The following is a 13062-nucleotide window of genomic DNA, read 5'->3' as shown; positions in this document are numbered from 1 at the left end:
AAAGAATACAAAAATACTAATTTGAAAACATATATGCACCCCTATGTTTATTGCAGCATTATTTACAATAGCCAAGTAATGCAAGCAGCCCAAGTGACCACTGACAGATGAATGGATAAAGAAGATATGGTGTATATATACACAATGGAATATTATTCAGTCAAAAAAAGAATGAAATCTTGCCACTCGCAACAACATGGACTGATCTAGATGGTATAATGCTAAGCGAAATAAGTCAGTCTGAGAAAGACATATAGCAAATCATTTCACTCATATGTGGAATTTAAGAAACAAAAGAACAAAGGAAAAAAACCCAGACTCTCAACTATAAAGAACAAACAGACGGTTGCCCCCCGGGGGGGGGGAGGGGAGGGGAATGGGTGAAACAGGTGAAGGTAATTAAGAGTACCTTTATCTTGATTAGCACTGAGTAATATATGGAATTGTTGAAATCACTAAATTGTACACCTGAAATTAATGTAATACTGTATGTTAACTACACTGGAATTAAAATTTAAAAAATGAAATTGGTGGTTTTGCTGTAAATACACGTATTAAAGAAACAATTTTTAAAAATGTTCTCCCTTGGCTCTCTATGAAGTTTTGTTTGTTTTTTTTAAGATTTTATTTATTTGAGAGTGAAGAGAGAAAGCACGAGGCGGGGGAGGGGACACACAGGGACAGAGGGAAAGGGATAAGCAGACTCCCTGCTGAGCAGAGAGCCCAACTCAGGGCTGGATCCCAGGACCCTGGGATCATGACCTTAGCCGAAGGCAGATGCTTAACCGACTGAGTCACGCAGGCATCCGTCTATGAAGTTTTTCAAAACAATATAAATCCATATAATATGCTTTACGTATAATTTTCTTTTTAACATAAAAGTCTATAATATCAGAATCACTAGTAAAAAAATTTCTTAGGGACACCTGGGTGGTGCAGTTGAGTATCCAACTCGGTTTCGGCTCAGGTCATGATCTCAGGGTTTTGAAATGGAACTTAGCGGGCACCTGGGTGGCTCAGTTGATTAAGCAACTGCCTTCGGCTCAGGTCATGATCCTGGAGTCCCGGGATCGAGTCCCACATCGGGCTCCCTGCTCAGCTGGGGGGTCTGCTTCTCCCTCTGACCCTCTTCCCTCTCGTGCTCTCTGTCTCTCATTCTCTCTCAAATAAATAAACAAAATCTTTAAAAAAAAAAAAAAAGAAATGGAACAGCGTCAGACTCTGCGCTCAGCATGGAGTCGGCTTGAGACTCTCTCCCTCTGCACCTCCCCCCTGTGCTTGGGCATGCGCGCACTCGCTCACTCTCTCTTAAAATAAATAAATAAATCTTTAAAAAAATGTCTTGGTGTTCTCTGGCACAGATTAAGACGAATTATATAGTTGCACTGTTAGTTTTCATTGTCAACATTTTTGTCCTTTGTCAATGACCAAATATCTTTTTTATTTCAAAGATAGCTATTATGCACATAAATATATATTACTTTTCTTCATCTATACCTTTAATTTTAATGATCTGAATCTTTATTCTCATGATCCTGTTATTCTGATGGATATGTTATCTGGACAGGCTTAATTCTTGAAGTGATTTACTGTCCATTACTTGTTTGCTTGTTTTTAATGTCACATTTAAATAGGAGAGGTTTAAAGGTACTCGATTCAATATTTGGATTTCCAAGCTAAATATCCAGTAAAATAAATTTACCTATGCCAGAAACAGACACAGAATTAAGCGACTGACTAATCATCAAAACCTTAAAGAATACATAAAAGTAAAGCCAAAAAACAGCAAGATGGTAACTTACAGGGCAGACTTGGCCCATAAATGTGTTGTTTGGCTTCCATAATATGTCAAAAATCACGAGATTACTAAGCTATCTTTCAAGTTTCTCTTGAAAAATCAGAAGGTCTGGCAAGACTGGGCTCATAGTCCTAAATCACAACAATCAACTAAAGCTAAGACGACACTGCCCCTTTAGACAGCACTTACACTCTTCAGTTTGTCCAAGTCACGTAACATGAGTTCACTCACTGTCACTACCTGCCTGGCTACATGTACCTGTTTTCAAACCCTAGCAGAACTATTATCTTCTGTATGCCTCAACTAACCATAACTAAGACATGGAAGTGAAAGTTATATGAAAAGAGGGGTGCCTGGGTGGCTCATTTGGTTAAGTGGCTGCCTTCAGCTCAGGTCATGATCCTGGGGTCCTGGGATCAAGCCCCGCATCCGGCTCGCTGCTCAGCGGAGAGCCTGCTTCTCCCTCTCCCTCTGCCTGCCACTCTGCCTACTTGTGCTCTCTCTCTGTCAAATAAATAAATAAAATCTTTTAAAAAAAAAAGTTATATGAAAAGAGTTTCCTCTAAATTTGTTAAGACTAGCTGTCCCATCCAGGCAGACCTAAAAAACCTGTTTATTAAGAGTAAATTATAGGGGCACCTGGGTGGCTCAGCTGGTTGAGCATCTGACTCTTGGTCTCAGCTCAGGTACTGATCTCAGGGTCATGAGATAAAGCCCCGCATCAGGCTCCACGCTCAGTGCAGAGTCCACTTGTCTCTCTTCCTCTCCCTCTGCCCCTCCCCCCATTCATGCACTCATGCTCTCTCAAAAAATTTTAAAAATCTTAAAAAAAAAAAAGTAAATTATAAGAATGCATATGCTCTACTACAGAATGCAAATGTACATTGAATGCCAATGATGTGGTACAGTGTATATGAAAATTATAAGCAATTTAGTATATATCCATGCTAAGCACAGAAAAACCCAGATTCTAGAACTTTCTTGCCTTCATTAATGTAAGAAAGTGAATTCATGTGCAAAACCAAAACAAGAACAAACAAAGCATCTTTGCTCCTCTACCATAAAACTGAGACTTTTAATACATAAAAAACACATGAAGGATACTGAAGGTTTTAGCAAAAGGGTAAAATAAAATAGAGCAATATGTTAGGAAGCAAACAGGAATATAATTATAAGCATCCATTCACTTGCTAGAATAAATATTATTCATCCCATTTATTTAATGAAAACAAAACTATTTTTTACCACAACTTTGAGGTACTTGCTGAGATACCTTTTTTTAGTTACCAAAGGTAAATGTGGAGAATCCTAGCTCAAAGAACAGTAAGTTAGCAGAAAAAGGAAATCTAGCACACTTACCCGCTCTGCAGTTGCCTCATCCCCTGGCAGACATGCAGCAGCAGCAGCACAAGCTATTTCCATCATAGCAGAGCTGGTTGGAGCATCAGTTGTGGATGAAGACCTGGGACGGCCTGTCTGCATAACAGTTGCCATCTCCTGGCCAGATTTCCTGTTGATTTGGGGACTTCCCTTTGGGGCCTCTGGTTTGCCCCGCCTACTATGTAAGCTTGTCCCTCTCTTCATCTTGGGTGGCACTCGGATCTGCTGCAGGACACGATTCAGAGCTGTGGGGTGGGTGGGGACACCATCAATTTCAGCACATGTGTTCTGGCTTTCCAGATCCATTTCAGGTTCTGGATCTGCCTGAATTTGTTGCACATCGTGTGGAGACACTGATGACCTCCTGCGCTGGTGCTGGAAGAGATGCTTCAAGCCTTGGCCAATCACATTAATGTTCTCCAAAGCATTGTGGGTCATTTTAGACAACTTTTGTTCTGATTCTGTCTGCTTTCTGGCCTCTGCATCTTGGGATTTGCCTCCAGGATCAGGGTCCTCATATAACTGTTCACTGCCCGAAGGCTCCATCAGTAGACTTAATATGCTTACTTGCAAACTCAAAAACTTAAACACACCAAGACTGTCAAATTAGGTAGGCATTTGCTTCAACAGTAACTACACATGCAGCTGTGAGACGGAGGCTTCATGCCTATCTAATGTTAAAAAAAAGAAAGAAAGAAAGAAAAGAACCTCTTATTATAAATCCATGCAAAATCTCCAGTGTTAAAGAAAAACATGCCACTAGCCAAACAAATAGGCACTATCATTAAGCAATCTTTAATCAGAAGATTAAAAGACAGTTTTCTAGATAGTGGGTAATGATTATTTTCTAGAATAGGAGAAAAAGCTCAGAAACAAGTACAGAGCAAATGAAAACAGCAATGTTTAAAAAAAAAAATCCCTACAAGTTTCAATATATGAAGAATTGGATACTAAAGGAGTCATCTTGGAATGGAAACCATAATAACAGTTGACAGAATAGCCATTACTTGGGAAATCAAGAGGGAACAGACCATTCAATATGTACAGTACAGCTGAGGCAATTTAATTCCTCTCACTCATAACCACAATTAAATGTCCATATGCTGGAACTCAGCAAAGTAAAATCAAAGAATAGTGAGAAGTGGATATCCCAATCCAACTGTATATGGATTTTAATGAAAAAGAGGAATTTTTTGTTACCATTCATATTTATCAAGTTCACTGGTAAATAGGGGTGATAGGCTTGCTCTATTGAGAAGAAAAAGGAAATAAATAAAAATCTTGTAAGCTGAATTCTCTGAAGCACAAATGACCGTCTGGCACCATATGAGCAAATGATCCACACAGACTATGTCTTCAGAGAGACTAGAGCTTTACTCAGTACCAGCTATCAAGAAAAGAGATTCAGAGTCATTCCAGAGGTGGGGAACAGGATGTAAGATAGTTTACATCTCAAATGGACAAGTGCTGGACAGTTGGAGTCAGTGTCCACCCCTCCCCTACCCTGAAAAAAAAGAAGAGAGATTCAAAGAAATCCCTTTCTCTGAATAGTGTCATCACTGACAGAAGTTTTCCACATATCCACACAAATTCAAAAACGAAGTAACACAGTAACTGGGTATGAGGGAAGAGTAGAGAAAAAGAAAGGTCAAAATGCAACCACACACCAATATTAAATGCAGGAAATTAAAAGGAAGCTGAAACTAAGAGATGTAAAGTCAACATAACTGCCATGGTTATGGAAATTACATGCAAAAAAAAGAGGAGGGGAAGATGGTAGGAATGAGATTTTTCTTAATGGAAAGAAATAGTAGTATTTTTTTATTGAGTTTTTGCAAATATATAAATTTGTATTAATGCACAGAACCTGCTAGAGAGGACAAAATATGGTGTGGGAAGTTATTCCCCTATTTTCCCTCAACCTTTTGTTCAACAAGCTTTAAAACTCTGTACACTACCACGTACTTTGAACAGCCTAAGTCACTACGAATGAGGCCCCTCATGTTGTGAGGATATGGAGACTCCTTGCCACCACGTAGCCATCATAAATTAGCTGGATGTAAGAGAGTTCACTGTGAACTCAAGGCTGCTGGAGTTCAGAGGGATTGGCATGCAAACCTGCTAGGGTCTTCTTCATGGTAATTACTCTAAGACCTTACCATGTATATGGTACTGTTATTGTGGCTCTGCTGTCCATATTTTTTTCATGCCTATTTCCCCACCTCCTGACCTCTTCATGACTCAGGAGCATAAATGTTGTGACAGACTTAAGGACATTTATCTCTCACCAGTACCTTCCTACTTTCTAAATACCACAAAATTCTTTGCTCCCAAACTAGTCATGGGAATGGGAAATTTCACTGCCTTCTGCTCAAATTCTTTGTGGCCACACTGAAATGGGGCTTCTTACCCTTGTCCTAATTGTGCACTGCTTTTGTTTTTTCCTCTTCCCATTGGGGGAGCCAAGAAAGAATCCCTTAATCCTTATTAGGTTAATGACTATCTTGACCTTTACTGGAGTTTTCTGGGGCTCCTTGAGGGCAAAAATGTTGCCAATAGTACATGTATTTAATTATACTCACCTTCCCTCATGAGTTTGTAGAGCAGACTAATAGTTATTGAATTATTTCCACTCTGCAAAGCATTAAGCTCCTCAGAGAGTAAGAGTTACGTAACCAAGATAATCCAGTAACTAATCTCTTCTTGTACTGGGCAATTTAGACCCTAAGAAGATGTGAGGATGTGAAAGCAGCAGACTGACAATAAGGAAGTAATATACTCTTTTCCTTATTTGTATTGTATTAGCTAAATAATACAACTGACTTTTTTGTTTTGGGAAACAAAAAATATAAAATAAGTTTTCCATCAGAGTAAAAGATACCATGATTAAAGGAATGGTATCAAGGTTAGCTGGGAAACCAAATGACCTACTTGTCTTGTATAAAGATATTATCTGTAAACTTGTTTCTTTGGGCAGTGTTATAAACTAATCAAGCGGGCACCTGCTTCTTATTAAAAAAAGGAAAACAGTACATTTTAAATGTCAGTAACTTCATTTGAGATTTCACTAGCATTTGTACATCATTTTTATTTTCAAATACCTGGAAATGATTGATTACAAACAAAAAATGCCAGCATTCCTAGGAAAACCTAGAAATAGGGTGTCAAGCCAAAGCTTACACAGGCCACCTATACAGCTGCAAAGGTTATATACTAGAACAGTAATGAATTCTAGGATTTGTAAAGGCAAGACATTCCTTAATTGTACTAACTAGCAGAGGCTTACTTAGCATGGAACCCTAAAGAAACCTAAATTGAGCTTTAAATATCAAGTTGTAAGATAAGAATTTTGAAAAACAACCTGTTGCACTACCTCTACAATGTACTAGTATTTACACTTGTAGCTATCACCTGCATTATTGCTGTGATATCAACACAAACAAGAAATATGGCCAAAATTTTGAAGCCTGCTAAAATTTTCTGTAGGCCAACAAAAAATCTTTAAGGTTACCTTTCAATATACGCCAATTATTAAGGAAGGTGAAATACTGTGCCCAAAATACCAAAGACAATGATGATGTAATAATTAACTATAAAACTGCTGACAGTAAGAATGCATGCACTAAATGAATTCAGTAATGTCAAAGTTTTTTAGGACTCCCCTATTTTCTTCTTTAAGACAGCAAATTCAAATGAGTAAACAGTTGCTCAGTTTATAAAACTCTCCAAATAATAGTATTGAGATACCTGGTTTAACACAAAGAAGTTCAACCAGAAAGTTAAGTGTGCTTTCGTAAGAAATGTTGGCTTCTCTTTTATTCACTCAGCTTCTCTGAAAAGTAAAGTTCTTATAAGTAAACTAGAAAAAGTAGACAGAGAATAGGGAGCAAAAGGGTATGGGGAAAAGGGACAAGGGGAAGGACTACAAAGGAGGGAAAAGAAAAGGAAAAGGTAGCTATTTACAGAGCAGGCATTTCAGAGAACTTTATTCAATTCTCAGAATTTTTAACAATTTTTCTACAACAGTTTCACCAAATATTACACCATTACTTCACATTCAAGAAACAAGCTACTCCGAATTAATATCAAGGATAAATTTAAAAGTTGTTTTAAAAGTCTGGCAAATATTTAGGAGGGTGCTCTGGAAAACCATTCAAATTAATAAATTATCTTTTTTTTTGATACAGTGACCAAAGCTTTTTGGTTTGGCTATGAACCAAGTTATTTTACTAACCATAAAGAGTTGTATACTTACTTGCCTTTATCACTCTTCCTCAAGCACTTCTAAGGTGTACAGGAACAAGCTGAAAAGCAAACATTAAGAATTACAAATTGAAAAACTTAGAGGGGAGAAGTTAACTATAATATTTACACAGAAAAAATTGAGTTCATATATAACAAATGTTAACATTTATCTCACTGGTAGGAGTAGGATAGTTTTTTCTAGTATTTTTCAGTATTTTCTAATTTTTCAAAAATATAATCAAGAAAAACTATAACCAACAAAGACGATATTTTGGAAAAAAGAGTGTTCACTTGTTAGTACTTAAGGAAGTACAGATGTCATTAAACAGCAATGAATATTTTTATACTATGATACTGAATTAGGAATGTCTGTCTATTAATTCTAATCTTAAAGTAACATGAAATGCAGAACAAGTACATAACACAATTTTATAAGCAAATATTTTTTCAAGTAGCTTGCAATTCTACATCTGCAATTTTGCATTCAAAACGAACTCTAAAAACTGTATCTACCATGAACAATTGAGAATCAGGAGGCACGAAAATTGAAATTTTTGTGGAAAAATTATCTTCTGACAGCCATTACTAGAGAGGCAATTTAATTAGACAAGTATGGGGGGGGGGCATCTGCTACGTGCTCAGCATTACACAGACCAAATGAAAGCATATTATCCTGCCCTCAAGGAACTCACAATCTGGGACAGAAAGTAAGATTTACATACTTGAAACTTAAGGAAAATAGCATAAAAGAATATCATTAAAGCTAAAATGGGTGAGGAAAACTGCAATTACCATTAGAAGATCAGTTAAGATTAAATTTGTTCGGGAAAGCTTCATGAAAGGGAAAGAAGCTTTAGCTGAGCTTTGAAGGCTGAGAAGACGAATAAATAAGAAGGAAGATATGGACCAAGGCTCCCAGCTAGACCAGTAAACACAGTTTTGGGAGTAAGGAAAGAGGCTAGATGGGGGCGCCTAGGTGGCTCAGTTGGTTAAGCATCTGCCTTTGGCTCAGGTCACGATCCCAGAGTCCTGGGCTCAAGTCCTGCACTGGGCTCCCTGCTTCTCAGGGAGCCTGCTTCTTCCTGTCCCCCTGCTTGTGTGCATGCACACGTGCGCACACTCTCTCTCTCAAATAAATAAATAAATCTTAAAAAAAAAGAGGCTAGATGACTGTACTGGTGGATACACATTTCCTGAGGCAGCTGAAGAATGGTGGCTGGTGGGTAAATGTGAGAAAGGACTTCCTATCACATAATCTTTTGTACCTTTTGAATTCTGTGCCTTATGACTATTATTATGTACTGAAAAAATAAACATTTTTTAAAAAGGAAGAAAATACATGTTTCAATCTCTATGGTAAACATTTAAAAAATAGTAAAATAGTATTTAACTGATACGTTAAATAGAAAGAAAATATAGAATTAAAATGCCCAAATGAATACAAAAAAAGAGGGAAAGATCACAGAACAAGCAGAACATATAAAAAGCAAAATGTAAGAAGTCAAGTGTAAACCCAAATATTCCAATAATTACACTAATGTAATCAGATCAAAAGACAAAAATAATTACACTAATAAAGAACAAAATTCAACTATTATGGTGTTCATAAGAATCACACCTAAGATACAAAGATGGAAAACAGTTAAAAATTAAAAGTATGGAGGGGCGCCTGGGTGGCTCAGTCGGTTAAAGCGTCTGCCTTCAGCTCAGGTCATGATCCTGGGATCAAGCCCCACATCGGGCTTCCTGCTCAGCGGAGAGCCTGCTTCTCCCTCTCCCTCTGCCTGCCTCTCTGCCTACTTGTACTCTCTATCTCTCTGTCAAATACATAAAATCTTAAAAAAAAAAAAAAATGAAAAGTATGGAAAGGTCATACAGAAAAGGAAAGCCTCTCTAGCCATATTAATAGTACTCAAAGTAGGGGCGCCTGGGTGGTTCAGTCAATAGGCATCTGCCTTTGGCTCTCAGGTCATGATCCCAGGGTCCTGGGATGGAGTCCCTGCTCAGCGGGGAGCCTGCTTCTCCCTCTCCCACTCCCCCTGCTTGTGTTCCTTCTCTCGCTGTGTCTCTCTCTGTCAGATAAATGAATAAAATCTTTAAAAAAAAAAAAAAAGTACTTAAAGTAGACTCTAATGCAAAAAGCATTTATAGGTGTATAATTCTTAGGATTCAATGTATAACTCACCAGTAAGATGTAACAAATTAAAATTTCTACGCATGTAATAACAGAGCCTTCAAATATATATAAAGTGAAAGTTGGCAGAATTATAAGTAGTAAAAAATATCCATATAATCATAACGGGGAAACTTTTAATACCAGTAGCTGACAGAACAAATGACCCAGAAAGAGAGAAGAAAAATAAAAATAGAGATTTGAATAGCATGATTAACCAGACCTACACTACCCAATAACTGCAGAATAAATACTCTATCAAGCACTGAGAGATCATTTACCAAAACTGGTCATATGCTGAGCCCTAAGGTAAGTCTCACAAGTTATTCTCTGACCACAATGTGGATTCCTAACATTCAGAGAAAGGAAACAACCACACTCCCCATCCAACCCCCATTTTCTCTTCATCCAACCTTTAGGCAATACAGCAGGGATAGGAGGTTGGCAAAATGGGTGAAGGAGAGAGGGAAATACAGGCTTCCAGTTATGGAATAAGGCATGGAAATAAAAGGCACAGCGTAAGGATACAGTCAATGACATTGTAATAGCGATGTAATGGGATAGATGGTAGTTACACTTGTGGTGAATGTAGCGTAATACATAAACTTGTCAAATCACTAAGCTGTACACCTGAAACTAACGTAACACTGTATGTCAACTATACTCACAAAAACATACATACTTACATACATACACTTTAAAAATACAACAGGGATGGAGCAACATAGAGGCTGGACAAGCACCTAAAACCCTGGAGGGAAAGCTTTCTCTCTGACTAAAGGAAATACTATCCCAAAGTATGGAAGAACCCCACCGCAGTTAGGAGGATTTAAACCATAAATTTTGACAAACTGCTTAAGACTGAATGTGGGCTGGGACACCTGGATGGCTCAGTGGTTAAGCGACTGCCTTGGGCTCAGGTCATGATCCTGGAGTCCCGGGTTCGAGTCCCACATCGAAATCCCTGCTCAGCGGGGAGTCTGCTTCTCCCTCTGACCCTCCCCCTCTCATGCTCTCTCTCTCTCTCAAATAAATAAATAAAATCTTAAAAAAAAAAAAGACTGAATGTGGGCTAACATGAGAGTGTAAAGCCCCTGGGGACTAAAATGATAAGAGAGTTCCCACCCCAGGCTTTTTCTCCAGGAACCTCAAAAGAATCTCTAATGCAGGGGGGATCTGAGACAATGCAGAAAAAGTTCCTCATCCTTGCCCTCACTCACCCCTATGGAGCTTGAAGAGTAGAACAGGCAATGCCAATCAGCCCAGACCTTGTTCCCCTATCTCCCTCTGGAACAAAAGGCTTAATCTGCAAAGAAAAATTCATCAAGGCCTGTACCCTGAGAACACTGGCAGATTCCCACTAGAGCTGGAGGAAAAGAAAGAGACTGAGAATACTGGCACTCAATCTCACTATCTCTCTAAATTAATGACCTTAATGGAGGGGTGAGAGAGCTCTAAAAACCTTGGCCAGGGGCACCTGGGAGGCTCAGCTGGTTAAGCATCCGACGCTTGGTTTCAGTTCAGGACATGATCTTGCCAGTCGTGAGATGGAGCCCCGACTTAGGCTCCATGCCCAGTGTGGAGTCTGTTTCAGATTCTCTCTCTCTCTTTCTCTCTCGCTCCCTCCTCCTTCGCCCCCGCTCCACCCTTCTCTCTCTCAATAAAATAAATGAGTTTTTTAAAATATCTTTAAAAATTAAAAAAACCTCGGGGCCCCTGGGTGGCTCAGCGTTAAGCGTCTGCCTTCAGCTCAGGTCATGATCCCAGGGTCCTGGGATCGAGCCCCACATTGGGCTCCCTGCTCGGCGGGAAGCCTGTTTCTCCCTCTCCCTCTCCCATTCCCCCTGCTTGTGTTCCCTCTCTCGCTGTGTCTCTGTCAAATAAATAAAATCTTTAAAAAATAAATTAAATTAAAATAAAATAAGTTAAAATAATAAAATAAAAAAATAAGATAAAATTAAATAAAATAGAATGAAATAAAATAAACCTTGAGGGCACCTGGGTGGCTCAGGTCATGATCTCAGGGTCCTGGGATCAAGTCCCGCATAGGGCTTCCTGTTCAGCAGGGAATTTGCTTCTCCTTCTCTCTCTCCCTCTGCTCCTACCCCCTGCTCGTGCTCTTTCTCTCTCTCTCAAATAAAAAATTCTTTAAAATTTAAAAAAAAAAAAACATGGCTAAAATAAGGGCTTAAAAAATTAACCTAGATACTGCAGTTGGGTAGAAAGAACAAGGAGAAGCTCTACCCAAAGAAGTGGCAGGTAAAGTTTTGTGAAGGCCAAACCTCCAAGACCCAGGTTCTAGTACCTGCCTAAATGAAGCGTAATAGACCATCACAGAACTCCCCTTACCCTCCATTACCATGCTAACAAGCTCTAACAATAACAGTGGAATACAGCTGCAAGAGACGGACTCTGAGAAACAGCACAAAGGTAAAAGCCAAAGCCAAGCAAGGAGATAAAGGACACTCGGAGACAAGGGACACTAGGAAAATGTCAAGTCTCTGGGTTCCCACGGCAAAAACAAGTAAGTACCAACTCTGGTAACCATAGCAATAATAAACTTCAAACACAGCCCAACCTCCAACAAATTAACACAAATTCCACCTTAAAGGACTAGCAGAAGGAAATCTGCAGTCTTCTCTAAGCATATAAAATATTTACTTCAGTATTTTGTATCCTATACAACATGTCCAGCATTCAAAAATATTATGAAGTATGCCAAAAACACAGTTTGAAAAAACAAAGCAATCATCAGAACTAGACTCAGATATGACATAGATTTTGGAAATATCAGGTAATTTAAAACATGCTTAATATGTTAAAGACTGTAATGGAAAAGGTAGACAACACGCAAGATCAGAAAAGTAAACTCACATAGACATGGAAATCGTAAGAATCAAATGGAAATTCTAGAAATAAAAACACAGAAACAAATAACAAAAATTAGTAGACTTCAAACAGCTGAAAAAAGAATCCATGAACTTGAAAAGAAGCTAATAGAAACACCCAAATTGAAACGTAAAGAAGAAAATATAGTAGGAAAATAAAACATGAAAGAACATATGAGAAATGTGGGAAATTATCAAACAATGTAACACACATATACTTAGAATGTTGAGAAAGAGAGAATGGAGAAAAAATATTAGAATGCCCAAGAACCTACCAAAATTAGTGACAAGACACCTAATTACAGACTTAAGAAACTCTAAAAAACAAACAAGATAAATATATCTTCCTCCCAAAAATACACACACCGGGGCATATCATATTTAAATTGCTGAAAGGCAAAGAGAAAATCTTGAAGGTAGCCAGAGAAGGAAAAACATATTACACACAGAGGAATAAAAATAAGGATTACAATAAACTTGCAGTCAGAAGTTTTGCAAGTAAGATGACAGTGGAGTGACAACTTGAAAATGTTGGGAAAAAAACTGCCCAACCAGTACTCTATATCAAGTGAAAATAT

At 38.3% G+C, this 13062-nt stretch overlaps 1 protein-coding gene across 4 annotated transcripts in view; it reads right to left on the bottom strand.

Annotated features, from left to right (window-relative positions):
* TMCC1 (transmembrane and coiled-coil domain family 1) overlaps window positions 1–13062 on the bottom strand; it is a 250694-nt gene that overhangs the window by 183675 nt on the left and 53957 nt on the right. The window contains exons 2-3 of one of the 4 annotated variants that reach the window (XM_036073611.2): window positions 7434–7482; window positions 3158–3849 (exon numbers count right to left, since the gene is read on the bottom strand). In XM_036073611.2, coding sequence (XP_035929504.1) covers window positions 3158–3724 — 567 coding nt within the window. In that variant the 5' untranslated portion in view covers window positions 3725–3849; window positions 7434–7482. Of the gene's footprint in view, window positions 1–3157; window positions 3850–6925; window positions 6970–7433; window positions 7483–13062 lie in introns of those variants that run through there. The other 3 variants (XM_078074781.1, XM_036073617.2, XM_036073615.2) reach the window with 3 other exon arrangements.

Source organism: Halichoerus grypus, chromosome 1, assembly GCF_964656455.1.
Source record: "Halichoerus grypus chromosome 1, mHalGry1.hap1.1, whole genome shotgun sequence".
NCBI lineage: Eukaryota > Metazoa > Chordata > Mammalia > Carnivora > Phocidae > Halichoerus > Halichoerus grypus.
This window is presented reverse-complemented; position numbering and strand designations above follow the sequence as displayed.